Source organism: Emys orbicularis, chromosome 1 (genome assembly GCF_028017835.1).
Source record: "Emys orbicularis isolate rEmyOrb1 chromosome 1, rEmyOrb1.hap1, whole genome shotgun sequence".
NCBI classification, from domain to species: Eukaryota; Metazoa; Chordata; order Testudines; family Emydidae; genus Emys; species Emys orbicularis.
In genome coordinates, this window is record NC_088683.1 from 146,627,651 (window position 1) to 146,655,049 (window position 27,399).

General features: G+C 49.8%; 2 protein-coding genes across 2 annotated transcripts in view; one reads left to right on the top strand and one right to left on the bottom strand.

The window, feature by feature from the left end:
• Window positions 1-27,399, bottom strand: part of LOC135873059 (alpha-2-macroglobulin-like) — a 1,316,454-nt gene that overhangs the window by 1,107,178 nt on the left and 181,877 nt on the right. The gene's annotated exons all lie outside the window — the stretch shown is intronic.
• The window catches only part of LOC135891080 (antigen WC1.1-like), an 85,995-nt gene that overhangs the window by 1,226 nt on the left and 57,370 nt on the right, over window positions 1-27,399 (top strand). Inside the window, exons 2-10 of the mRNA XM_065418573.1 lie at window positions 481-814; window positions 1,825-2,136; window positions 3,824-4,138; window positions 4,539-4,574; window positions 7,300-7,437; window positions 10,738-10,833; window positions 11,844-11,915; window positions 14,269-14,358; window positions 14,777-14,929. Coding sequence (XP_065274645.1) covers window positions 481-814; window positions 1,825-2,136; window positions 3,824-4,138; window positions 4,539-4,574; window positions 7,300-7,437; window positions 10,738-10,833; window positions 11,844-11,915; window positions 14,269-14,358; window positions 14,777-14,929 — 1,546 coding nt within the window. The remainder of the gene's footprint in view (window positions 1-480; window positions 815-1,824; window positions 2,137-3,823; window positions 4,139-4,538; window positions 4,575-7,299; window positions 7,438-10,737; window positions 10,834-11,843; window positions 11,916-14,268; window positions 14,359-14,776; window positions 14,930-27,399) is intronic.

The following is a 27,399-nucleotide window of genomic DNA, read 5'->3' on the forward strand; positions in this document are numbered from 1 at the left end:
TTGATCTACACAAGTGAACTGATCTAAATACACTCTAGCATGACCTGGTCAGCCAGTGTCACACCCTCCCCATTCTGTAACAATTGAAAAGAATATTTGGTTTTGGGTAAATTAATTGCCTAATAATTCCTTGAACACCTTGATGCTTATCATTTAAGAGTTGTTTGAAAATATTCAAGGTTTTGAGCAAGGGCGGATTCCACTAACCCTTCATCTCACAAATAGCTCTGACCCATGTAACGAGCCCCTTAAGGATACTCAGATGAGTAAGGAATTCAGAATTAGGCCCTTTCACTCATATGCTGTTTATCAATATTGCTCTGTAAAAAGTATTCCTCGTTTCCTTACTCAGCTTCTCTTCTTCTCTGTGTTTCTTGTTAAAGACAGACTTTTAAGAGCATTTCAATACCTCAGCCAGTGTAGCATCATCATTGATTTGCATGGAAGCTGTTTAATTATCATCATATTGCATATTAAAAGCTGGGATCTATCCCTGCAGGAAGCAAGCAGATCAGACTGGTGAATGGGACAGGTCGCTGTGCCGGGAGAGTGGAGATTTATTACAATGGCAGCTGGGGGACAGTCTGTGATGATTTCTGGGACTTACCGGACTCCAGTGTCGTCTGCAAACAACTGGGATGTGGACATGCCATCAATGCAACTGTCTCTGCTCATTATGGGCAAGGATCTGGGCAGATCTGGCTGGATCATGTGAACTGCTCTGGGAAGGAATCCAATCTTTGGGAGTGTCCTTCCATGGGCTGGGGCCAGCACAACTGCAGACACAAAGAGGACGCAGGAGTTCTCTGCTCAGGTCTGGTCCAGGAATGCTCATGTGAGCCGGTTACCAGGGGATTTAATGGAGGGGGCAGACAATTGAGGAGAGAGCTGAGAATGATAGAGCCTTTACCTCATTGTCTCTTCTAGAGGTTGCCCATACATCCAGTTTTGGCCGGGACAGTCCCTTTTTTAAGCCTGCCATGGCCATCCTGACTGTTTTCTCAAATCTGGGCATTTGTCCCTTTTGCTCTTGCCAAGTGATCATGAGTTGGCAAGAGCAAATTGGACAAATGCTCAGTTTTGCAAAAAAAGTGGGATACGACCCCTAGCGGGGTGTGGCGGAAAATGCGGGGGTGGGGCGAGTGGCAACGCCAGTCCCGCGCTGGAGGGAGGACTCAAGACAGCAGCTTTGGCTGGGCCAGCCCCATGCGGGAGGACAGCAGGGGTCTTGAGCCGCCCTGCATGTGGGAGGAAAGAAGGGTGCCTAGGGCTATCCTGACACGGGTGGGTGGCGGGGGGGCTCAGGCCGGCCCACGTGCCGAGAGGGTAGGGGGACCTCAGGCTGTCCCTGTGTAGGCGGGAGGCAGGGTGGGCTCAGGGTAGCCCCACATGGGGGGGAGGGGAGAGGAAGGAAGGCCTTGGGGTTGGGCTCCCCGTGGGGTGTTCTGTTTTTCCTTTTAAAGAAAATATGGTCACTCTACTCTTCTACCTACCTACTGGGGTTATGATTAGAAAGTCACCATTTCCCATATGTTCCCACCCAGGAGTACTGGAGATATTGCCACACATATTGCCGCACTGTTGTATTGCAGGTATCTGTGTGTGTAACTGCTGGGAACTGGTGACTTTTCAGAGGTGACCATTGTATTTCTAATGGGCCTGTGGCGTCCAGAAGAGTCTCTCATTCTTAGAGCGATTCTCTCTGACATTTGCTCCTGCCGAATGATGCACAGGATCGTTAGCAATCGCTGGGATTTCACTCTTCACACCAGATCATTTCAGAATCAGACGATTTAAATTCCCTTTTTGTGCATTTCCTTCTAGAGTTCACAGATCTGAGGCTGGTGAGCGACAGTGACTGTGCTGGGCGGCTGGAGATTTTCTACAATGGGACGTGGGGCAGTGTTTGCTCCAATGGGATGTCTGGAGTCGCCGCAGCAATTGTCTGCAAACAGCTGAACTGTGGGGATGGAGGGCAGATTGCAAGAGACTTTGCATATGGAGCAGGTTCTGGTCCTACATGGCTGGACAATGTAATATGCAGTAAGCAGCACAGGTCTCTTTGGCAGTGCCCATCAGACATGTGGAAACAGCAGTCCTGTGATAACCGCGCAGAAGAGACCCATATTTCCTGCAGTGGTAATTCTGAAACTCTCTGTGCACACGCATGAACACACCCTCTACATGTTTAACTCATTGAAAGGGTGTGATAGAAATTGTGAATGTATTTACTTTTCAGTACAGAGAGTTTTACATTCACAGCAGTGAAAGACAGATTTTCATTGTCCATTCTAGGAATGAGAATACAGCCCCTGGAAAACAAACATAGGAGTTATTTATACAAGCTGTGTGTTACACAGTGCAGTCAGATAGTGAGAGCCCACAAATGCCCATAGGCAGGGAAACTTGGGGTGTGAGGGGTGCTTCAGCACCCCCAGTTTTTGCACGGGGTCCCAGCTGCCAGCCCCGCATTCTGCTGCTGGTACTGCACAAAGGGTCTCGCTGCTGGCCTCGCAATCGGGGCTCTGCTCCTGCCCTCAGCTGTTGTCCCAGCCTCAGTCCCTTACTGCTATCCAGATCCCACCCCCCAGAGCCACTGCTCAGTCCTGGCCCCAACTCAGGGGAGAGGGAGCACGGACAGGGCTAAGGGGGGCAAGGTAAAAAGTTTGGGGACCACTGGCTTTCAGTCCCCAACTGTAAAAATTGTTCTAGTGCCACTGCAAATGCCTCCCATTAGCGAGCGTCATTTGGGAATCTCTGTGGCTATACTTTTGTGATGAACAATCAGAGATGGGCCCAAGGTCAGTGACCAGGACGTGGGCAGTCATGCTGAGTGGTTGGAGCAGGAGTTGTGCCCAGTGGTTAGAGCAGGAGCTGGTAGCCAGAAATTGGAGCCAAGGGTCAGAGCCAGAGGCCAGAGCCGAAGTCAGAAATCAGAGCTCAGTGTCGGGACCAGGTTACCTGGAGCAAGGCAAGGGGTAAGTCCAGAGTCAAGGCAAGAGCAAGACTAGGAACAAGACAGGAAAACGAGGTGTCCTAGCTGTGGGAAATGCTTTGAGCAGTTGCTGAATGGCTCCTGTGGCTGCTGGATTCTGGCTAGAACTGGACTGCTGACCCTTCCCACCAATCAGGCTGTACGACCAGTCAGGCAGCCTAATACAGGCCGCTGCGCTTGTTAGCTGCCTGGAGACTAGCTCTGCTGCAGCCCCTGCTTCCTGACCCCCAGGCTGTGAAATCTGGGTCAGGATCAGAATTCCCGAAAAGTGTGTCTGTGTCTGTGCGTGTCGGTGAGAGTTTGTTTCAGATCTAAAGTCCCATTTTGGTCTCAATTCTAATACCAACATTTCTCATCTCTGGATTCCCACAATGATGTGGGTGAGTTTCAGCAGACAAATCTGTTTACCTTCAAACAGGGCCAGAAGCAGCTGTACACAGGGTGGATGGAACAGACTCAGATAACCACAAACCCATACACCAGCAGGGAGCTGCATAAAGATTTCAACAGCCAGAGAATCCACTGAGTAATACATCCATTAGCTCTGAAACAAACTAGATTTTAGATTTAAGTTTATAAAATTGCTGAAATTTAGGGGTTTAATATACAGATAAACCCTACTCTCTCCCACATCACACACGCTTCTTGGTCTGTTCAGTTCATCATTTTCTCTGCATAGGACAAAAAGAGAAACCACCTCAGACCCTGTTTGCCGAATGCCCGAACTCTACAAGCTGCACAGGTATTTCTGCTTCTCTGTGTCTCATTCTTGGTCCCTAAGGACTTTCCCAGTTGTCCCAGTAACATGTGAGGTTTCTGCATTTCCAGACCGGGAGAAGTTACGTGTCATGGGAGGAGAGGACAGATGCTCGGGGAGAGTGGAGGTTTGGTACCGTGGCTCCTGGGGAACAGTTTGTGATGACTCCTGGGACATGGCGGATGCTAACGTTGTGTGTAAACAACTGGGCTGTGGATCTGCTGTATCTGCCCTGGGCAACGCTGCATTTGGCGAGGGGACTGGTCCCATCTGGGTGGAGATGTTGAATTGCAGAGGGACAGAGTCATCTCTCTGGGACTGTCCTGCCAAGCCCTGGGGTGAGAGCAACTGTGATCATAAGGAAGATGTTGCAGTGAATTGCTCAGGTGAGTGACAGGAGATGTTTCTGCTACATGCTGTAATTTTCCGGAAGGAGGATGGGTCCAATTGCCCGCCCCCCCTTGGTCACAGACCAGGCCCTCCCATCTGCTGTGCAGGAGCATCATGGATGCTGTGAGGTGGAACCTTTGTAGGGTCAGATTGGCTCAGACATCAGCCCACATAGCCCCTGCATCCATCACAGGCCCCAGTGTGCTGGTTTGTTACAAGTCAGTATAGGAGGACATGGGCCCTAAATCACTAACATACAGACTCGGTGCTGCTCTCAGGGAGTTTGTAGAAGTGACGTCTGGTGATCCCCAGAGACTCTGAGGGACGCTACCTGGTGACAAATACGTCACCTCCCCCTCGCTCCAGACTCCAACTCTCCTCCCTTTCCCTTTGCAGGTGTGACAGAGATGACATCATCACTGAGTAGAACAGGTAAAACATCCCCCGCTCCCATCAAGATCCTCTGGTGCTGGATCACAGAGGATGAGCTGCAAGCTGTGCCTCAGGCAGGAGCTCCTTTCAATGTGTAAGCAGGGGAATGGTCCCGCTATTGTGGGGAACTTTCCTGGCTTATACAGTACCTCGGTGAAATGGGCTAGAGAAGGGATCTGAGTCCTCGCTCCCAATTCCTTTACCCAGAGGTCTGCCTGACCTCAAGGGCTCCCCTTCCACACTCCTGTGTGGCAGAGTCCTCATAACTGGAGCTCCTAGGCACTATGATATTATAAATAAGAAAGAACAATCAAAATGAATTCTCATTAATCTCCCCAAAATGGGATGTTAGAAAGAGGGTGATAACTGAGGTGAAGATAAGCTATACAACCAAGGACCAACAATTGGTCCTTTAAAAAACACACAAAACTACGGTGATGAGGGTCAGAAAGGAAAGCTGATGGCATCCTGCCCTCCCCTAAACTGACAGTTTTCACCAATAATCAAGCTTCCTCCTGTTAAATTTTCAGAACTACACCTCTACCCCGATATAACGCTGTCCTCGGGAGCCAAAAAATCTTACTGCGTTATAGGTGAAACCACATTATATTGAACTTGCTTTGATCCACCGGAGTGCGCAGCCCCGCGCGCCCCCCCCCCCCCCCCGGAGCACTGCTTTACCGCGTTATATCCGAATTCGTGTTATATTGGGTCGCATTATATCGGGGTGGAGGTTGTGGTCACTTAGGGCAGGGGCTAAGGTGTCCCCACCTCAAGGGGCTCTCTCTGCACTGGATGTTTCCCTGACCCACTGATCATTACATGAAGTTCAAAGCAAATACAATTTATTAAACAGCAATCAATTGAAAAAAAATGGAAAAATGGGAAAGGTTAAAGGAAAACATGTCACCCCGCTCTGTGGCACGGGAACATCACAACCAGCGTCTCTGGAATGTAAGGGAAGTTCAGTCTGTCCTCCTTCTCAGGCCCTGGCTGTGCTGCAGGGATGCTGGGGGTAAGACACTTGACTTGCTCTGGTGGTGGCCACACGCCTTCAGGCAGGGCCGGCTCTAGGCACCAGCGCTCCAACCATGTGCTTGGGGCGGCTCTTTCCAAGGGGCGGCACTCCGGCCCCTTTTTTTTTTTTTTTTGCTTGGGGCGCAAAAAGCCAGGAGCATGCCCTGAGGGGAGGTGAGCTGCGGCGGTGAGGGGCACGGGGAGGGCTGCAGGAAGTAACGCTGGGGGGGGGGCAGAGGAACCACTCCCCCCCAGCTCACCTCCGCTCCACTGCCGCCTGCTCCCCGAGCACGCCGCTGCCAGTCCGCTTCTCCCCCCGAGCGCGCCGCTGCCGGTCCGCTTCTCCCCCCTCCCTCCCAGGCTTGCCGTGAGAATCAGCTGTTTTGCGGCAAGCCTGGGAGGGAGGGGGGAGAAGCAGAGGGGCGGCGGCGCGCTCAGGGGAGCAGGAGGAGCGGAGGTGAGCTGCAGCGGTGGGGGGCGCTGGGAGGGCCGCAGGAAGTAACCCTGGGTGGGGCAGAGGAACCTCTCCCCCCCAGCTCACCTCCGCCTCCTCCCCCGAGCACGCCGCCGCTCCGCTTCTCCCCCTCCCTCCCAGGCTTGCCTGGGAGGGAGGAGTAGGAGGGGAAATGCGGCACGCCCGGGGGAGGAGGCGGGCCCCGGGGATTTGGGGAAGGGGTTGGAATGGGGTGTGGAAGTGGCGGAGTTGGGGCGGGGCCGGGGGGGGCGCGGGAAAATTTTTTTGCTTGGGGCGGCAAAAAACTTGGAGCCGGCCCTGCCTTCAGGCTCTAGGTGGCAGGACCCTTCTTCCCAGCATCGCCCCCTCCCCGTTGGGGTTACAATCCCTCTCCAAGTCTGACCTACAAGGCCTCTTGGCTGGGGGAATCTCCCTGCGCTGGGCCTGCTGCCCAGGGCCCCCCTCGCTCTCCCCAGCTGCTCACAGCACCCAGCTTCAGACTGCTCCAGCCCCAGCTCCACCACTCTGTCTCAGCAGCAGTGGTGCTGCTGCTCTGCCTCCATCTCCCTGGGCTGCTTTTTTCTGGCCCCTCTGGCTCTGGTTGCTACAGCTCTGCTCCCAGCACTGACCTGCTCCGCCTGGGCTGCTTCTCTGGTTCTCTCTGGCTGGCGCGGCTCTGCTCCCCAGCTTAGCTCCAGCCCCTGCTCTCTCAATAGCTCAGCCCCACTCTGTTCCAGGCAACTCCAGCTCACAGAGAGGACATGATCCCCCCCAGCCTCCTGACTCCTTCATTAGCCTGCCCACCCTGTCAATCAGGCTGACCTGGAGCACTGGCCTCTCCCCATTGTTCCTGGGGACTGTCAGCCTCAGGGTCCTGATTTCCCATCGAACCTTCCCCCTCCTTCTGGTACTGGGAGACGGCCAACGTAAAAACCCCACTGAGTTTTAGTAAGGGGCCAACAGTCCCCTTACACATGGCCTGTGAAATCTAGGGGTGAATGACACCTGGGTGGGAGCTGCAGGCCCTGCTGAGTCTGACGATTCCTGTCTGCTGGCTCCAGCTGACAGGGCAGGGCCCATGATTTAAACAGCAGCCTGTGAGCTGCCCCCATGGCGCACAGACTGTGTCCCAGCCCGTTACCCTGCTGTCCTGGGCCGTGCAATGAGTGACTGGGAAGCTCCCTGCCCCCTCCCCTCATCCCACGTGACTCTCACAGAATAATGTCTTCCTGTCGCATGGTCATTTCCATCCAGCTCCCCCGCGCCGCCCTCTGACTGACAGTGGGAGAGTCACGGTGCCCATGGTCGTCTGCATTATCCTGGGGGCTCTGCTCTGCCTGGTCTTAATCATCCTGGGGGCGCAGGTGCGAAGTGCCAGGGCACAGCGCAGAGGTGGGTGTTGATTGTTGTCACTATGTGAAATGCCTCTGAAATAGCAGGGGGAGCTGTGCCTAAGGGGGGTGAGGTGTTGTCAGTGTAATGTAAGGTTAAATTGTATTATACTATTCGGCCACAAAGTGGCGTGGCATGTAACAATTTATTTTAGCTAACCTCAGCCATGCCTGGCAGAGCATTAAGGGATCTTATTGTGAACACATCTGGTGAGTATCTCTCTGGGAATGCAGGTCTGTAGCCATTCCATATCTGGTACAGAAGCCTGACCTGCTAATAGCAGCCCTGCCACCTACCATGTACAAGGTGTATGTGACATGGAGCCCGAAGTTAAGCAGTGCCAGAGGAGCAGAAAAACAGAGGGAAGAGAGCAACAGAAGTTGCAGAGGGAAGGAGGAGCAATGAAGGTTGTAGACAGGAAAAAAAGCAACACAGGTTGCAGGATTTCATCAACATCTCCCTCTGCGTTGCCCCAGAGAACTTCAACTTTGACAGACCTTCACAATTGACAGACTAGAAGCAGCATTTTGCAAGATTTCAAATTGCTACAAAAGTCCATAAGGAAACTGATGTATGGTATTTAGTTCATGCTATTTGGAAGCAAACAGAACATTTCTTTAAATACTTTGATTTTCCTGAGGACAGTCACAAAGATGACTGTGGAAGGGTTCTGGCTATGTTTGATGCATACTTTATACACTGGAAGCTCAAAGTTACAGAACTGACCAGTGAACCACACACCTCATTTGGAACTGGAAGTATGCAACCAGGCGGCACCAGAGACAAAAAAAAAAAAGGGGGGCAAATACAGTACAATACTGTCTTAAATGTAAACGACTAAAACAAGTAAAGGGAAAGATTTAAAAAAGATTTGACAAGGTAAGGCAACTGTTTCTGTGTTTGTTTCAATTTAAATTAAGATGGTTAAAAGCAACATTTTTCTTCTGCATAGTAAAGTTTCAAAGCTGTATTAAGTCAATGTTCAGTTGTAAACTTTCGAAAGAACAACTGTAACATTTTGTTCCAAGTTATGAACATTTCAGAGTTATGAACAATCTTCATTCCAACATGTTCGTAATTCTTTCTACTGTACCCTCAGCGAAATGTGGTTTATGAAAGGGCATGTTTTCACCAGACAATTCAAGGACTAGGGGGAAATGTTGAATAGTTTATAACAGCTCTGAGTGCCTAGGCTGAAAACTGTAATTCTGGAACAGCAAACATGAAAATATCAGAGAGAGGCTGGTTATTGGGTTAACAGATAAAAATCCTTCACAGCAGCTACAGTTAAAAACAGACTTCACCCTACACACTGCTATTCAAATGGCAAAGCAATCTGAGCTGATGAGACAGCAAAACCCAGAGCAACTTGCCAAACTTGAACAAGAAACTAGCTTAGAAGGTGTTAACTAACGCAGCATGAGTGAAACAAGTTAATACCATAAAACTGATGAGGTAAAGAGAGAGAACTCCTGGCTAAGAGGTACAAATTCCAGTCAAACACTCAGACTATATTAAATGCATAAAACATGGACATTTTGCAGTTGTTTGCCACATAAACGCAGTCAGGGAATTGATTCATATTACAGACAATCAGGGGCCATTGTTTTTGGGATCTTTCATGTGTGATGATACAGAGCCTGCCTGGAGAGTGAAACTGATCATTCAGAGAAACACTATTGACTTTAAAATTGACTTAGGAGCAGATGTAACAATCATCTCAGAAGGGCCTTACAATCACCTTCAACCCCTCCCAGAACTGAAGTCACCTGACACAGCTCTGACTAGCCCTGGAGGCATTCTGAATTACATGGGACAGTTCGCCACAGAAATATCTTTCAAAGACAAAAACTTCTCATTCAGACCAACAGTATTCTCCACCTCAGTGTGGCAGCCAGGATGGGCCTAATGAGAAAAGTGGAAGAACTTGACAGAGGGATATTTGAATGGAGACCCAGTACAAATAAATTCAAGATAAAATGCTGGAGCATACAGTGTACCTCAGAAAGAACAATCAACAGCAATTACTCACACCCCCTCTAGTTACTGTCCTTTGTTCCAGTTCCTTTCAGGTATCCTTGGGGGTGGAGAGGCTGTCTCTTTAGCCAGCTGAAGACAAAATGGAGGGGTCTTCCAGGGGTTTAAATAGACTTTCTCTTGTGGGAGGAGACCCCCTCCTCTCTCCTATGCAAAGTCCAGCTCCAAGATGGAGTTTTGGAGCCACATGTCCATGCATGACTCAGAACTATAGGTAGCAGCCATGGTTCACATGCTACCTTGAACGTCTTCAAGTAGACTTCTTATGTGGATTGGAGGATTCCAAGATCCATTGTTCCTTAAGTGCTTCTTGATTGGACACTTAACTTTGCAAATTCCTTTCTAAAGAAGCTGACCAAATGCTTTACTAAGGCCTTGGCTACACTTGCGGATTCACAGCGCTGCCGCGGCAGCGCTGTGAAGCGCGAGTGTAGTCGCGCCGCCAGCGCTGCGAGAGCTCTCTCGCAGCGCTGCAAGTACTCCACCTCTCCGAGGGGAATAGCTTGCAGCGCTGCAAGCGAGCGTGCAGCGCTGCAGGTGCTGATTACACTGGCGCTTTACAGCGCTGCACTCGCTGTGCTCAGGGGGGGTGTTTTTTCACAACCCTGAGCGCAGCAAGTGCAGCGCTGTGAATTGCCAGTGTAGCCCAGGCCTAAGGCTGCTTAGGAATCAAGCAAGTATACAGCCAATATTCCTAACTTCAAGTACAAAAATGATACATGCATACAAATAGGAGGAATGTATTCAGTAGATCATAACCTTTACATAGATATGTTACAAGGCATATGTAGCATAAAACATATTCTAGTTATTCATAAGCATATTTCATAAAGCCTGATGGGGGGTACCACCACAGATAGTACTTTCCATTTTTAAAGCACTGCACAAATATTAGCTAATTATTCCCCACACAGTCTCTAGGCAGTACATATACAAGTACTATTTTGCACATAGGTGTGAGTAGCAGGATAGGAGAAGAATGATTTTGGGTGGTGCTAGGAGTAATAGAATAAATTTATGAAGGAACCATTAAGGTTGAATATCAAGATAAACTTAATGACAGTGAAATAGCCAATAGAACAAACAGGAGAGGGACGTGGTCCCCATCACCTGGAGTGCTGAAATCTAAACTGGTCAGAGCAGTGGGAATGTGCTGTAGGGACCGGTCCTGCACTGGGCCCAGGGGGATGGGCTGGATGATCTCATAAGGTTTCCCATCCCTAGCTTCTCTGACCCTGTGCAAACCCCGCCCTTTGTTTTTAGGCTCCAGAAGATCCTTGGACCCTTTCTCTGAGGCCGTGTACGAGGAGATCGATTATAACCTGATGAGAAAGAAGCAGGAAATGTTTGATCGCTCAGGTCTGTGTGTGTCATTCCTAACAGGGAGAAAATCTCTAATGCACTCTGCATTCTAAAGCTCTGACCTAGAACTAAATCTCTGCAGCCTTCAAGCCTGTGAGTCCTGGATGGCTGCAGATGCTGGGTCTGTGAAGAGACCAGCCAGTTACTGGACTGAGATGAATGAGTTTCCTCCCTAGCAGGCTCTGCTAGCCCCATTCTGAGGACAGTCGGGCTCATCTGTACATCCTGCAGCTTTAGGGGGTAATTAGTTATGGGTCAGGAAAGTGACTGTTCACGTCCTTTTGACTCAATGTCAATCAGTTGGGAAGATGCTGCTCTCCGTTTAGCACATTGTGGGGCACTCTGAGCATGGTCAGTGCGTCTCCCTGAGGCTACTTCTGAGATCCACATTCTCCTCTCTACTAATGATCAGAGTTGGTCACAAACTCAGGTCCTGAGAGGGGTGTGGCTTAATCTGGCAAAAAGGCAGGGGAGGGGGAGTATCTTGCATAACAAAATGAGAGTCATGTCCGTGGCTGAGGAGGTCTGGACCAGCAGCCTCAGCTGTAATTTTCTTCTGGATCAGGCCATGAAGTAGCAACATTCAGGAGGAGAAGATAAACATTCCTCTCTAAACAGATTCTTACACCCTGAGTGTGACTCAAAACAGGCTCCCCAGTTCATGAGAAGGATTTGAATGAAGCACACAGGAGGGGATCCCATGGTTAAAGGTTCACTCAGTCCCTGCCTCACCTTATGAGGTCAATATGGCTGTTCCCAGCATCTTCCCAGTCTGATTTTATCCACCCCAAAGCCACATTTACCACAAAAAAATGGATATTTATCTTGGAAAGTTTGAGTCAGCCTCTCACCGCTCAGTCGCTGTGAATTCAGCATCTTCTCTTCAAGGAGCAATATACTGAGACCATAAATCTTGCTCCAGGACCTGGATGCATTGCCCATCAGCCAGTTTTGCTGCTCTCACTGTGATAACATCCCATTTACCATCTCTCTGGTTTCCTATTTAGATGATTCAGTGACGAAGCTGCAGTATTACACCGGGGAAAGCGAGGGGGAAAATGATCCTGGATCAGAACAAGGTAACAAGGTTGGGGATGGATACAGAGACACATAAAAGATTTCCGTCCAACTCTTGATGGAAACATGAACAAATCGTGACTCTTTCTGTGTGTGGTTGATGGTGCTCTCCCCCAGGAGAGGAGCTGCAGGGAACTGGGCAGAGAAATATTCACACAGTATGAAAGAATCTGTCTTCCACAGCCGACACGTGTCACTATACAACCCCTGATCTATGCCCCATGATCTTAGCCCCTGCCTCCTGATTTTTGCCCCTGCCCAATTCATGATCCAGTCCATATAAAGTTAGGACTTTAAACCATATCTTTATAGAGTTCAGTTGAATTCACAATGGTCAGCTCTGGTGTGGCAGCTACTGTCTCCCAACTGGTCCAGGGTTAGCTCAATAACAGTAGGGTTACCATACGTCCGTATTTCCCCGGACATGTCCGGCTTTTTAGTTGTTAATTGCCATCCAGGAGGATTTTTTAAATATATAAAAACGTCCGGAAAATACGGACGTATGATAACCCTACCCACTGCCCCCTCTCCTCTTGGGGTGTCAGCTCGCTCAGCCTGCGGATTGCAACCCCCCGTGCTGCTGCAACCCTGCGCCCCACGGCTAGGAGCGGTGGCGTCTCTGCAGCCAGCTGCTGGTGCAGGGGACCCGTGGCCGCTTCTCCCTCCTCTGAGCATCCCCCGCGGCTCTGGCAGAGCCTCAGTCTCCCCCCTCCGTCCCGGCCGTGCAAGGAACGCCCCCGCCAATGGTCCGTGCAGCCAGGGCTGCCTCCCCCCCGGCGGAGCTGCTGCCCGGGGGCGGGTCCCGGCGCAGGGGAAAGTTTCTTGGTGCGCGGCGGCGGCTCCTGGGAGCCCGAGCTCCCCCACCCGGGAAGGGCCCGTGCTGCAGCGCCTCCTGCAGCCTGAGCTGCCGCAGCCTTGCCAGGTCCGGCTGGGAGTGGGGTGGAGGCTCCCCTGAGGGAGGTGAAGGGTGGGGGACTCTGAGGTGGGGGGGATTCTGAGGGTAGGAGGCTATGGGAAGGGGTGGGGGGCTCTGAGGCAGGAGTTGTGGAGAGTGGGGGGCTGTGGAGGGGGTGGGCTATGGGAGGAGGTGGGGAAATGAAGGGTAGGGGTTATGGAGGGAGGTGAAGGGGAGGACTGAGGTGGGGGTGCTGTGGAAGGTGGGGGGCGCTATGGAAGGTGGGGGCTATGGGAGGGGGTGGGGGCTCTGAGGCAGGGGCTGTGGAGAGTGGGGGGGCTGCGGAGGGCAGGCTCTCAGGCGAGGGGGCACTGAGGCAGGAGAAGGCTGAGGATGGGCCCTGTGGAGAGCGAGTGGCTCTGGGGTGAGGCCTGGGGGGGTCCGGCAGGCAGGCGGGAGGCGGCTCTGGGGTGAGGCCTGGGGGGGTCCGGCGGGCGGGCAGGAGGAAGGCGGCTCTGGGGTGAGGCCTGGGGGGGGTCTCGTGGGTGGGTGGAAGGCAGCTCTGGGGTGAGGCCTGGGGGGGTTTGGTGGGTGGGAGGAAGGCGGCTCTGGGGTGAGGCCTGGGGGGGTCCGGCGGGCGGGCAGGTGGCGGCTCTGGGGTGAGGCCTGGGGGGTCGAGCGGGCGGGAGGCAGTTCTGGGGTGAGGCCTGGGGAGTCCGGCGGGCGGGTGGAAGGCGGCTCTGGGGTAGGGTTACCATACATCCAGATTTTCCGGGACATGTCCGGCTTTTTGGTCCTCAAATCCCCATCTGGGAGGAATTTCCAAAAAGCCGGACATGTCCGGGAAAATAGGGAGGCATGGTAAGGGGACCGCCTCCTCCCCGGGCTCCAACTTTCCTGGCTCCCGCCGCTCTCCACCGCAGTGGGGGCCGAAGCAACTTCCCCAGCGCAGCAGCAGCCGGGGGGCGGGAGGGAGGAGGGGGAATGCGGGGTGCTCGGGGGCGGGGGAGGAGTTGGGGCGGGGACTTTGGGGAAGGGACGGAGTTGGGGTGGGGCCAGGGCCGGGGAAGGAGTGGAGTTGGGGCGGGGCCAGGGGCGGAGTTGGGGCGGGGCCATGGCCCCGTGGAGTGTCCTCTTTTTGCAGTATTGAAATATGACAACCCTAAATACCAGCATAGATCCTGATCTCATTGAAGGGCATGACAAAGTTGCTATTGGACGCTGTGGGGCAGGGCTGGGCCCTAGTTATTTTTGAGGCAAGAAAGGTGACACAATTATTGTTTCACAGAATGTCCATGACTCTCCCTTTTCCCCTGGGTCACCCTGTGACTTCCCCTACAGACTCTATGATGAACAGAACAGCCCAAACTCCAAGACAACAGGCCTTTAATGGGGAACTAAAACCTGCTGGGGAAATGGGTGTGTTCAGGGGAAGCTGAGTGTGGTGTTTGTTGTTCCAGAGGGAGCTTCCCCAGGGGGGTCTCGGTTGGATTACGATAACGTGGAGGAGCCTGCCTTGAACAACGTCCCCCAGACTCCAGACAGTCGAGGTGAGCAGTGATGAAGCCGACTCCTGGAATCCCCATTACCCCTTGGCTACTGCTGCTCCACCCGCTTCATTCTCTAGTCTGCCTTTTGATCCTGAGCTCAGGGCTGGGAAGAATTAGCCCAGACTAGCCTGGCTGAAGCCAGGGAGATGCATTCCACAATTAACAGCTCCCCTCATTGTGCCCTTAAGGTACCCTTTGTTATTTTTGTGTTTCCTGTTTGCTTCCCCACCAATAGCCTCCTTTGATTTTCTCTGTGCAGTCTGGCAGGATAACATCAAACAGTTAAACAGAGATGTATGTGGCATTCATAAGAAATAATACACATAACTCCCTTGTTCGCCACACCTGGCATGTAGTTTATTTCTCTATTCAGTGGAAAGCCTCTTCTCATTACCATTAATTCCCATCTTTATTTCAGAGGTCCCTGCCCTGCCTGGAGATGACCCAGGGGACGGTTATGATGATGCCAGAGAAATTTCGGACCTTGAAGATGACCCTGGTTCTGGACCTAGTGCCCAGGAAGTCACTGGGGCCCATGGGGAAAGCGTCAGGAACAGGGATTCAGAGACAGGTGAGTGGAGTGAGGACAACTCACCTGGAAGAGCCTTTACTGGCCACTAGAGGTCACTGTCACTGCACTAATATACAGTTATTGGTAAACTACCAGCTATATCCCCACCCAGACCTCTACTAAACGGAGTTAAATGGACTTAAACCAAGAAAGAGAGATTTCCTATTAAGGTCCCTGATCCTACAAATACTAGATCCCATTTGTCACTCTACTCACATGAATAGTCTCGCTGACCTCAGTGGGATTGTCCAAATCATCAAATTTACATGGGTCCATTGGCAGGATCGGGGCCAAAGTGCCTTTCCCCAAACCAGGTGTCAGTGTCCTGCATGGTAATGGGAAGAGCAGGTCCCTCGAGTGCGGTTAGTTAGTGGCCTGGCATCAGGTTTGCAATCACTCTCTTCAATATGTAAATGTCCCTGTTAGCATAGGATCAGAGCTGGGGTCCAGGGCTGAGCTCCCACTTTGCACCTCAGGGGAAACTGGGTTGGGATGAAATGTGCATTTCTTTGGTCTTGCTGGGAATAACATGTGAATGAGCATTGTGTGGGCAGGTGAGATCTGTGATGTCCAGGCAAGTCCCATGCGCTAGGGTCCCCACCCTGCTCCAGCCACCAGGTCTCTGCTGGCATGTGGTCCCTTAGGGACTATATTAGCTGTCAGGAGTTACAGCAGCCCCTAGTGGCCTATCAGAGAGTTGTCACCAGCTCACTGCCATCCCCACACTTCTGCACCAGGGAGCTCTCAGTGTAACGCCGACAGAACGCGATTTTCAGCAGGCAGGATTGAACCTGGGCCCTCTGGAGGTTAGTGCATGAGCCTCTACTGTGTGAGCTAAAAGCAAGCTGGCTGGTAGCTAAGGCTGTAGAGCAGACTCATTTAACTCTCTTTCTAAGTGTCCTCGGTGCCACTAGCTGGGATAGAACACCACACCCAGAAGGTGTGTGGATTACATCAGAACAGAGAGAATCTGCTCCCACATGTTTTCTTTGAAGAACAGAGAGAGATAATGGATTAAACTTGTCAGATGCCCACTCAGAGGAACTGGGGGCAGGGGCTGATTCACAGCCCATACTGTATGTTGCCCATCCATTATGTGAGTGCACGTGGGTGGAGAATGAATACATTGACTGTAATGTGACCTCCTTGCTATTTTCAGGATGGCGTCTGCACTCACTAAGAAGTGAAGGGGCCTCTGGGGCTGAGAGTGACGTCCTGTCCCCACCTCCTCGTGACCCGGGTTATGATGACGTTGGTGATGGCGTCTCTGGGACATCAATATAAGAATGACTGAGTTCAGATCAAATATCCTGTGAGAATGTAAATGCTGTATGGTTAGACTCTTCCTGTCCGAAATGCTCATTGACCCATGGGGGCATCGGAGAAAATCCCTGCCTGGGAATTACTTCAATCAGCTTTTTTAGTTCAGTTTTGTTTAAATGCAAGAAATAAGTGTGACTGAGACAGGGGCTATGATTTCCCCTCTAATTTCCCATTGATCAGAACTTCTCTGCTTTTTTGTTCCTAACATTTCTTCATTGTGAATTTTTGCTTTTTCTTATTAAACCTTTTTTGAAGATCTGTTCCAGGGCTGATGTTTCTCTCATGAGGTCTGTTGGGTGGCTCCATGGGGACCAGCAGGGAGAGATATGGAGACAGAATCACCAAAAAGTAATAATGTTAAAGTGTCACTTCTCAGGTATCGCTGGCTCCAGGATGGGCACTGCACCGAAAGTGAATGTTCTATCAGGGGTGTGGTAACAGTGAGAAACCCAGCAACAAAATATTCCTAACTCCAGAGAGGGCCCTAACCCCCAATCCAGACTTTCCTCAGAAATCCAGGGGGATAAATGGGAGGTTATTTACAGGTACCTGAATGAGCACACACACACACGATAAGACAGTGACAAGAGGCCCCTAATCTCTTCTCTGCCCTACAAATTCTGATACTATGCCCATCACTGTGGCATCAGAGCATTGTATAGAGATGCAGGAAGTGACATGATTTTCTTTCATCACATGTGGGTCGTTCTCCATCGTTCCCCCTGGGGAAAAAGTGCATATGGATTCTTATGGAGGGTAATGGGGGTTTATTTGCAGTTTTATTTTATGACATGCTGTGAGCTTATTCTACTGAAGGCAGATTTAAGAAGCTCACTTTCAAGTGGAATAGAAAGAGGCTTCAGGTGGTTTTGTGATCCTGTGGGAGTTGGGTCCAGAGAAAAAATTGGAACTATCTGTCCTGGTTCTCTTTCTAAAAGATACCCTTTAGTTCAACCAAAACTATGGGCTTGATGTAGGAATTACTGTGTGAAATCTGTGTTATTCAGGAAGTCAGATGAGATGATCATAATTAAGAATTAGTGGAGATACCGTATCTCCTAGAACTGGAAGGGACCTTGAAAGGTCATCAAGTCCAGCCCCCTGCCTTCACTAGCAGGACCAAGTACTGATTTTGCCCTAGATCCCTAAGTGGCCCCTTCAAGGATTGAACTCACAACCCTGGGTTTAGCAGGCCAATGCTCAAACCACTGAGCTATCCCTCCCCCCATAATGGTCACTTATAAGTTTTGAAAGTCAAATATGAATCTCTGTTGTGAGACAACATAGCTAGATCACATCTAATTGTTTGCACCTTTGGACTTCGGGTATTGTTGCTCTCTGTTCATGCGAGAAGGACCAGGGAAGTGAGCAGGTGAAGGAATAAGCCCTCTAACATCTTGGTGCCGTGATTCGGATGCATTGCATCGGATAGGTGAGTGGCAGCCTGTAAGTCCCCCTCCCCAACAGTCCACGCAGCTGCTTGGAGGGGGTAGAGCAAACTCTCCTGATGGTAGTTGCGGGTTCTGGCAAGCCAGGGTAAAGGATTTTTTGGATAAATGGATAAGGAAGAACCAGGGCCCATACCAAGTGCAGGGGTCAGCCTGGGATGAGATTAAAAAGGAAATGGAGGAAGTGTTAGGGGACCCAGAGGGATGGGGGGTGGCTGAGGAGCCCACCCTCCTTTGGTATATGGGTAGTGGAAGAAGGTCCCTGCCCATTGGAACTAAATGCCTTCCAGGGAAAGGAGGCACTTCATTCCACTTGTGAGAGGTTAGAAGTAAGGGCAGCATTATGTGAAGCTGCCAGTAAGCGGCGAACAGCGGAGGCTAACAGAGGGAGTTTGCCTGGAATCTGTCCGAGAGGAGGTACACTAAGTGCTGCATTGGGGGGCTGTGTTGGTGAGTATCTGAGTGTCTGTTGCGGGGACAGTTTGTCAGTTTGACCGTGTGCTTGATTGTTTGTTTGAAAAGTGTGAATTGGGAGTGCTTTGTTCCAGGTGGGCCTTGAGTGGGCCTGACTGTTATAAAAAGGCAGTCAGCCGCGAACCAGCTGAGCGGCGAACAGCGGAGGCTAACAGAGGGAGTTCGCCTGGGGAGAGCCCACTGAGGCTTTCATCTTGCGGGCTTCTGTGAGTTGCTGCAACAGCTGAGGAAGCTCTTAGAAGGAAGAAATTATGGAAGGTGAGCGTTCAGCTTTTGTAACCTGCACAGGTTGTGCCATGTTTGTCTTTCTTCCACAGGACAGAAACGACTTTGTCTGTACAAAGTGCAAGCTGGTCTCCATATTGGAAGAGAAGGTTCGAGGTCTGGAGAAACAAGTATCGACCCTTCGTTGCATAAGAGAAAATAAAGATTTCCTGGACAGACGTCAGGATATGCTTCTACGGGCACAACGTTCTGAAGAATCGGAGCAGGCTGTGCAGAGGAGACTGAGGGATGCTGAAGAAATTTGGCAGCATGTGACCTCCAGAAGAAGAAAGAGGAGCGTCCATGTACCAGCAATGGAGATACAGGTGAGCAACCGTTTTCATGTTCTCTCCACAGGTACTAATGCAGAGAGTGGACTAGATGATACATCTGAGGGAAGGGAGCAGAAGGAGACTCCATCGATTGGAAGGCATGCGATGCACTGTCCTAGGGATGGGGGTTTCATGACCACCACTTCCAAGAGAAGGAGGCAGTTGGTGGTGGTCGGGGACTCCCTCCTCAGGGGGACTGAGTCATCTATCTGCCGCCTCGACCGAGAAAACCGAGAGGTCTGCTGCTTGCCAGGAGCTAGGATTCACGATGTGATGGAGAGACTGCCGAGACTCATCAAGCCCTCGGATTGCTATCCCTTCCTGCTTCTCCATGTGGGCACCAATGATACTGCCAAGAATGATCTTGAGCAGATCACTACAGACTACGTGGCTCTGGGAAGAAGGATAAAGGAGTTTGAGGCGCAAGTGGTGTTCTTGTCCATCCTCCCTGTGCAGGGAAAAGGCCTGGGTAGAGACCGTCGAATTGTGGAAGTCAATTAATGACTACACAGGTGGTGTCGGAGAGAAGGCTTTGGATTCTTTGACCATGGGATGGTGTTCCAAGAAGGAGGAGTGCTAGGCAGAGACGGGCTCCACCTAATGAAGAGAGGGAAGAGCATCTTCGCAAGCAGGCTGGCTAACCTAGTGAGGAGGGCTTTAAACTAGGTTCACTGGGGGAAGGAGACCAAAGCCCTGAGGTAAGTGGGGAAGTGGGATACCGGGAGGAAGCACGAGCAGGAGAGTGCAAGAGGGGAGGACTCCTGTCTCAAACTGAGAAAGCAGGTCAATCAGCGAGTTATCTTAAGTACCTATACACAAATGCAAGAATCTGGGAAATAAGCAGGGAGAACTGGAAGTCCTGGCACAGTCAAGGAACTATGATGTGATTGGAATAACAGAGGGATTGGGATAACTCACATGACTAGAGTACTGTCGTGGATGGATATAAACTGTTCAGGAAGGACAGGCAGGACAGAAAAGGTGGGGGAGTTGCATTGTATGTAAGAGAGGAATATGACTGCTCAGAGCTCCAGTATGAAACTGCAGAAAAACCTGAGAATCTCTGTATTAAGTTTAGAAGTATGAGCAACAAGGGTGATGTCGTGGTGGGAGTCTGCTATAGACCACCAGACCAGGGGGATGAGGTGGACGAGGCTTTCTTCCGGCAACTAACATAAGTTACTAGATCGTAGGCCCTGGTTCTCATGGGAGACTTTAATCACCCTGTTATCTGCTGGGAGAGCAATACAGCGGGGCACAGACAGTCCAGGAAGTTTTTGGAAAGTGTAGGGGACAATTTCCTGGTGCAAGTGCTGGAGGAACCAACTAGGAGCAGAGTTCTTCTAGACCTGCTGCTCACAAACCGGGAAGAATTAGTAGGGGAAGCAAAAGTGAATGGGAACCTGGGAGGCAGTGACCATGAGATGGTTGCGTTCAGGATCCTGACACAAGGAAGAAAGGAGAGCAGCAGAATACGGACCCTGGACTTCAGAAAAGCAGACTTTGACTTCCTCAGGGAACTGATGGGCAGGATCCCCTGGGAGAATAACATGAGGGGGAAAGGAGTCCAGGAGAGCTGGCTGTATTTTAAAGAATCCTTATTGAAGTTGCAGGAAAAAAACATCCTGATCTGTAGAAAGAATAGTAAATATGGCAGGCGACCAGCTTGGCTAAACAGTGGTCTTTGATATGGTCTCCCACAGTATTCTTGCCGGCAAGGTAAAGAAGTATGGGCTGGATGAATGGCCTATAAGGTGGATAGAAAGCTGGCTAGATCATCGGGCTCAACAGGTAGTGATCAATGGCTCCATGTCTAGTTGGCAGCTGGTTTCAAGTAGAGTGCCCCAAGGGTCAGTCCTGGGGCCGGTTTTGTTCAATATCTTCATTAATGATCTGGAGGATGGCGTGGACTGCACCCTTGCTGATCTTAAACGCAAAAAAGAAGCTTACAAGAAGTGGAAGATTGGACAAATGACCAGGGAGGAGTATAAAAATATTGCTCAGGCATGCAGGAGTGAAATCAGGAAGGCCAAATCACACTTGGAGTTGCAGCTAGCAAGAGATTTTAAGAGTAACAAGAAGGGTTTCTTCAGGTATGTTAGCAACAAGAAGAAAGTCAAGGGAAGTGTGGACCCCTTATTGAATGAGGGAAGCAACCTAGTGACAGAGGATGTGGAAAAAGCTAATGTACTCAATGCTTTTTTTGCCTCTGTCTTCACAAACAAGGTCAGCTCCCAGACTGCTGCACTAGGCAGCACAGTATGGGGAGGAGGTGACCAGCCCTCTGTGGAGAAAGAAGTGGTTCGGGACTATTTAGAAAAACTGGACAAGTACAAGTCCATGGGGCCAGATGCACTGCATCCGAGGGTGCTAAAGGAGTTGGCGGATATGATTGCAGAGCCATTGTTCATTATCTTTGAAAACTCATGGTGATCGGGGGAGGTCCCGGATGACTGGAAAAAGGCTAATGTAGTGCCCATCTTTTAAAAAGGGAAGAAGGAGGATCCGGGGAACCACAGGCCAGTCAGCCTCACCTCAGTCCCTGGAAAAATCATGGAGCAGGTCCTCAAGGAATCAATTCTGAAGCACTTAGAGGAGAGGAAAGTGATCAGGAACAGTCAGCATGGATTCACCAAGGGCAAGTCATGCCTGACTAACCTAATTGCCTTCTATGATGAGACAACTGGGTCTGTGGATGAGGGGAAAGCAGTGGATGTGTTATTCCTTGACTTTAGCAAAGCTTTTGATATGGTCTCCCACAGTATTCTTGCCGGCAAGGTAAAGAAGTATGGGCTGGATGAATGGCCTATAAGGTGGATAGAAAGCTGGCTAGATCATCGGGCTCAACAGGTAGTGATCAATGGCTCCATGTCTAGTTGGCAGCTGGTTTCAAGTAGAGTGCCCCAAGGGTCAGTCCTGGGGCCGGTTTTGTTCAATATCTTCATTAATGATCTGGAGGATGGCGTGGACTGCACCCTTAGCAAGTTGCAGATGACACTAAACTGGGAGGAGTGGTAGATAAGCTGGAGGGTATGGATAGGATACAGAGGGACCTAGACAAATTAGAGGATTGGTCCAAAAGAAACCTGATGAGGTTCAACAAGGACAAGTGCAGAGTCCTGCACTTAGGATGGAAGAATCCCATTCACTATTACAGACTAGGGACCGAATGGCTAGGCAGCAGTTCTGCAGAAAAGGACCTAGTGGTTATGGTGGACGAGAAACTGGATATGAGTCAACAGTGTGCCCTTGTTGCCAAGAAGGCTAACAGCATTTTGGGCTGTATAAGTAGGGGCATTGCCAGCAGATCGAGGGACGTGATCGTTCCCCTCTATTCAACATTGGTGAGGCCTCATCTGGAGTACTGTGTCCAGTTTTGGGCCCCACACTACAAGAAGGATGTGGAAAAATTGGAAAGAGTCCAGCAGAGGGCAACAAAAATGATGCACATGACTTATAAGGAGAGGCTGAGGGAACTGGGATTGTTTAGTCTGCAGAAGAGAAGAATGAGGGGGGATTTGATAGCTGCTTTCAACTACCTGAAAGGGGGTTCCAAAGAGGATGGATGTAGACTGTTCTCAGAGGTACCAGATGACAGAACAAGGAGTAATGGTCTCAAGTTGCAGTGGGGGAGGTTTAGGTTGGATATTAGGAAAAACATCTAGGGAGGTGGTGGATTCTCCTTCCTTAGAGTTTTTTACGGTCAGGCTTGACAAAGCCCTGGCTGGGATGATTTAGTTGGGAATTGGTCCTGCTTTGAGCAGGGGGTTGGACTAGATGACTTCCTGAGGTCCCTTCCAATTCTGATATTCTATGATTCTATGTTTGTAATCTTTCAAGTTTGGTGCTGCTTCAGCAAGGGCTGCTGAAGGGTTGTAAATTATTTTGGGATGGTTAAAAATAATTTGGCACAACAGGGTTTAAAGTCAAAAGCAGAGTTAACAGACCACCTTTAGAAAGAGGAGCTGGGACTTGGTCCTGGGAGAGTGGAGGGGGAAAAAAAGTTTGAAAGTGAAAAGTGGCAGGGTTTGCAGGAGCCGGTAACAACCCCCACTATTCTCCCAGAGCCAGGATGAAAACCTGGGGGTATGGGTTCCCAATTGTTTCAACCCAGGAAGCCTATGCTTGGTTCAGAGCTAACTATATCCTTTTCTTCTTTTCCTTCTTCCTTTTCTCAGTTTACTTAATTTGCTGCTGGTAGCCTGTACTTTAAACTGACCTAACAGGCTTAATTGGTTTCTTTCCACCTCTTCCCCCAGCTCTCCTCCCACCTTTCCACACTTTTATTTTTCTGAAGTTTTAATGGAGGGTACTTTGGATACTTATGTGAAATGTTTTGGGGTTTTTTGGGGACAAAGTATGACAGAGGTCTGCTGTATTCCACTGGAATTTTTTGGAGTAAAAAAATCCATGGGCAACCATGAAAACAAATGTTTTACTGCCTTTTTGGGTGTGTGTGTGTGTGTACAGAGCAAAAATCTGAAGCTGTCTCTCAGCTACTACCTGAGAATAAACTTAAAGCTTGGTACAGCAGAGAAACTATTGCAAACCTGGTCTGTTGTACAAGAGGGGAAACTGAGGCACACCACCTCATGAATTTCATAAATGACCAGTGGATGGGGTAATTGACTAGTCTGACTATAGAACAAAATAAGGACCGCCTGGAGGTAATTCTTCTGTTTTTCCTGCAATTAGCAAGGACATTTATAAAAGGAAGTGATATTATTATTAAGCAATAATCTGTCCCCACCAGGGAGGTGGAAATTGTTTCTTCTGTTTTTCAAACACTCTACAAGCAAGCTGGCACCAGCGGAAAAATAACCCATAATACCATGGATCTGTGTTGTTTTGTGTTGTTTGTCTGTGGTGTTTGTCTTGTTGCTAGCATCATTGTGTTTCAATGAACAGAAAACCTCATGTCATGGGTGGGGGATGGCTTCAAAAGGCTAACCTGGGGGGTGGGGGGGAGATGTGTATGGGAATGCAAAATGCTCAACCAGAAGGCCAGCACCTGTGTAATAGCTACCATGGTACCTGGAAATGGAATGGCAACTAAGGTGGTCCCCACAAGCCCTATCGGAATAATGAGAAGGGGAGGAACTCACTGGGAATCAATGTAGGGGTGTGTAAAATGGTGTAAATCCAGAGAAGATGTTTGGATGTGCCCCTCTCCTATGACTATGGAGGAGCAGGATCAATGGCCTATGGCAAGGGGTGGACAATTGGGTGTACTGTGTATGAGGTGTTTTGCTGGAAATGTACATATTACTGGGGGCACAATTACACCAGCCCATAACCAAACTACACACATCTATATGCTTCTATCTGGACTTTGGTGCACAAATGGATCTGTAAATCTTATTGCTGTGAATAATCAAACCGGGGCATACTGCCTGATTCCATACCAAGTGGTTAAGTTGGTTTGGACAATAACCCATTTATCTGTGGACATTCAATGGACCTATGATATGGACAAAAGCACGCAAAACCTGCAGGGGCAGCTTGCTGCAAGCGCCAACCGTTGGACACACTTACAATACACACTGCAGGATGGCGCTGACAAAAGTTTAACCCTAGCAAAGGAGGAGAAGCAGCGTTTTGGTGGTGGCTCGGATGTTGGACCATACTGCATTGGTTAGGACTCGGTGTTGCTGTGTATTGTGTATTGTTAACTGTACTTGTTACGCTGCATATGGAGATAACCTATAAGTAATGTGGTAAGCCCTCCCCACCCCGCAGTGTACTAGACAACCCAGACCCAACCTTCTTGGGACCACTATAATGGGAAGTCTGGAACACTAATTGGACCAGGTGTGGTATGACCGTACGAGAGAAGGTGCAGGGCACTATACTACACAAGGGGCAGTGGGACAAATGGAATATCGACACCTTCCACCTTGATGACTGGCCCTATCAGGAAATGTGTCACCATATGTCCTATGCTTTTCCAGGGATACCTGGGCAGGAGGATCCCAAAAGAAAAAGGGGAAAAAAGGGGTGGAGTGTTAGGATATAGATATTCAGGCCTGTCTGCAAAGGCTTGTACTTTAAGAATTTAGGTGTATTCTTATCACTTAGCTAGTTATAGAGGTATAAAAGAAAGAATCAAAATCACTGTCTGCCAGTGTAAGGGCCTTCTCTTACTGTGACAGTCTGAGGTCCTGCTCTTAGGCTAAGTAAGGCCTTTGGCTAAGCAGCAGAGACAGCCATAAGCTGGGAAGTGAATGGTCACATCCTCACATGCCAAACTAGTCACATGGAAATAAGGTGCTATCGGGCTGTTAGGAATACAATCCTGTCCTAATATTCCTATCACCTCCAGAGAAAAGGAAGAGCCTAGAAGATGTAAAAGGAAACTTAGTTTGATAGCATCCTGTCTGGCAAGAACTCACTTATCAATAGCTGGGATGTGAAATCCTCATTTCTGTATTGTTCTATCACTGTAGTCTCCACTTCCCTATTGTTTGTTTGTATAATCTCTGTCTGGTTCTGTGACTGTTTCTGTCTGCTGTATAATTAATTTTGTTGGGTGTAAACCAATGAAGGTGGTGGGATATAATTGGTTAAATAATTATGTTACAATATGTTAGGATTTGTTAGTTAAATTTCAGTAAAATGATTGGTTAAGGTATAGCTAAGAAGAACTCAAGTTTTACTATATAATCTGCAGTCAATCAGGAAGTAAGGGGGGGGAATGGGAACAGGGAATGGGGGTGGGGGGACTGGAATCATGTTTTGCTAAGGTGGGGGGAAATGGGAACAGGGACACAGGCAAGGCTCTGTGGTGTCAGAGTTGGGAAGGAGACACTGAGGAAGGAAACTGGAATCATGATCACTGGAAGTTCACCCCAATAAACATCGAATTGTTTGCACCTTTGGACTTCGGGTATTGTTGCTCTCTGTTCATGCGAGAAGGACCAGGGAAGTGAGTGGGTGAAGGAATAAGCCCTCTAACAGCCATGTCCAAGTCACTCCACCTCCCTCTATGTCGGTTTCCCTAACAGTAAAATGGAGATAATCAAGGTTATTTATTATCCCCATCTGACGGGGTGAGGAACTGAGATTCAGAGATTTGGAACCTGTCTATGTTACCAAGTATTTGAGTGGATTTTTAAGTGGGTGGCTCCCACCACATGACTGACATGACTCCTAAACATGTGCATTCCCTGTGTTTTGACCCCATATGAGAGCTGGGCTGAGAGCTCTTTTCCTGCTCTGTAGGGGGCAGTAGGTATGTGGTGCCTGAGGTCTGAACACGGTCTGAACAACTAACTCAGTGTGCCATGGGGAGCACCCTCTACTATAATACTGGGTAATCTGCTTGATCCTGAGAATCACCATTGAGCGAGTGGGGTACTCAAGGACTATAGAAGACCAGCTCAAACATCCAGGATGGTCAGAGACAGGATCACAGTCCTGTGCAGGAGGTGTGGTATGGTGATGACATCACAGAGGCCTTTCTCAGTCCTTTAGCCTATTGGGAAAAGATGGTGGGGATGCTGTGACCTCATGGAGCTCCTGACATCAGACATGCAGGGGAGGGAGGCCATTTGCAATCTCTGAGACCCCTGAGGCTTTCCCTAGCAAGTCTCCTTTTCGAGGTCTCCTTGGAGGCCTTAGAGAGGTGTCAGGGTCACACACCTGATCGATAGGGAGGAGCCACTTTGGAGTTTTCTCCTTTCTTACTAATTGCTTTTCATAGAAAATTGAGCTTCCCTATTTGGGAGGTTAGAGTTTCATCTCACTGTTCAATCTGAACCAACTATCACCGGCTGAACTCTCGGCCCACATATCACTACATTAAAATGGTAGGAAAGTTTCCCACCTAGGATTCTGCCCCTTTGAATCACTAGTGGTGTTTTGGGTTTCTCCTTCTGTCTTTCTTCCCTTTGCTCCCTCCCGCCTCTCTCTTCTTCTTTCCTTTCTTTTTTCCCTTCTCCCTGCTTCCCTCCCTCCGAGTCGATAGGTTCAGGGCCTGAGTGTTTCTGTCCCTTGGCAATAAGACAATATTTGCTTTCACAGCCACTGTCGAGTACCCAGTATCTGCCCCCTGCTCTGCTGGCTCGGCAGTATAACGCCCTCCCATATAGCTCCCCTCTAGCCTGTGCTGCTCTTGGAGAGGAAAGAGGAGGGAGACTCAGCGACTCTGAACATGCACTGTTCAGTGTCCATCATTTAGAGCAAGTATCATTTAGTGTTTCCTTAGTGGCTTCCCCTTTCTGTCCAAGAAGGGGCAAAAATGGAGGGCAAATCTCCCCCAAATAAGACTTGATTTCCTAACACAGCCCCCTTGAGCCCCTTGCACTGGGTCTGGACAGCACATTCCCTGCAGGGGGTTCTCCAGAGCCATCCCCACTGTGTTTGGAAATATCCCAGCAATAAGGTTCCCAGTCCTTCCTTTGTAGATGACTGTTCCTCAGGCTGAGAGTCTCTGAGCTGGGCCAGCCCCTGTGAGGTGCTGAGCACCCACAACCCCTGTGACAGGATCCCCGGGGTGCAGCCTGGGACTGTGAGACCACTGTAGTTAAGAGACTACAGTTGAGGGCTGTCTCTCACAATGCTTTGCTAGTGACAAGCAGCAAACCCCTCCAGGTGCTATCATCACTCAGCATGACAGCAAGTGGAGCCC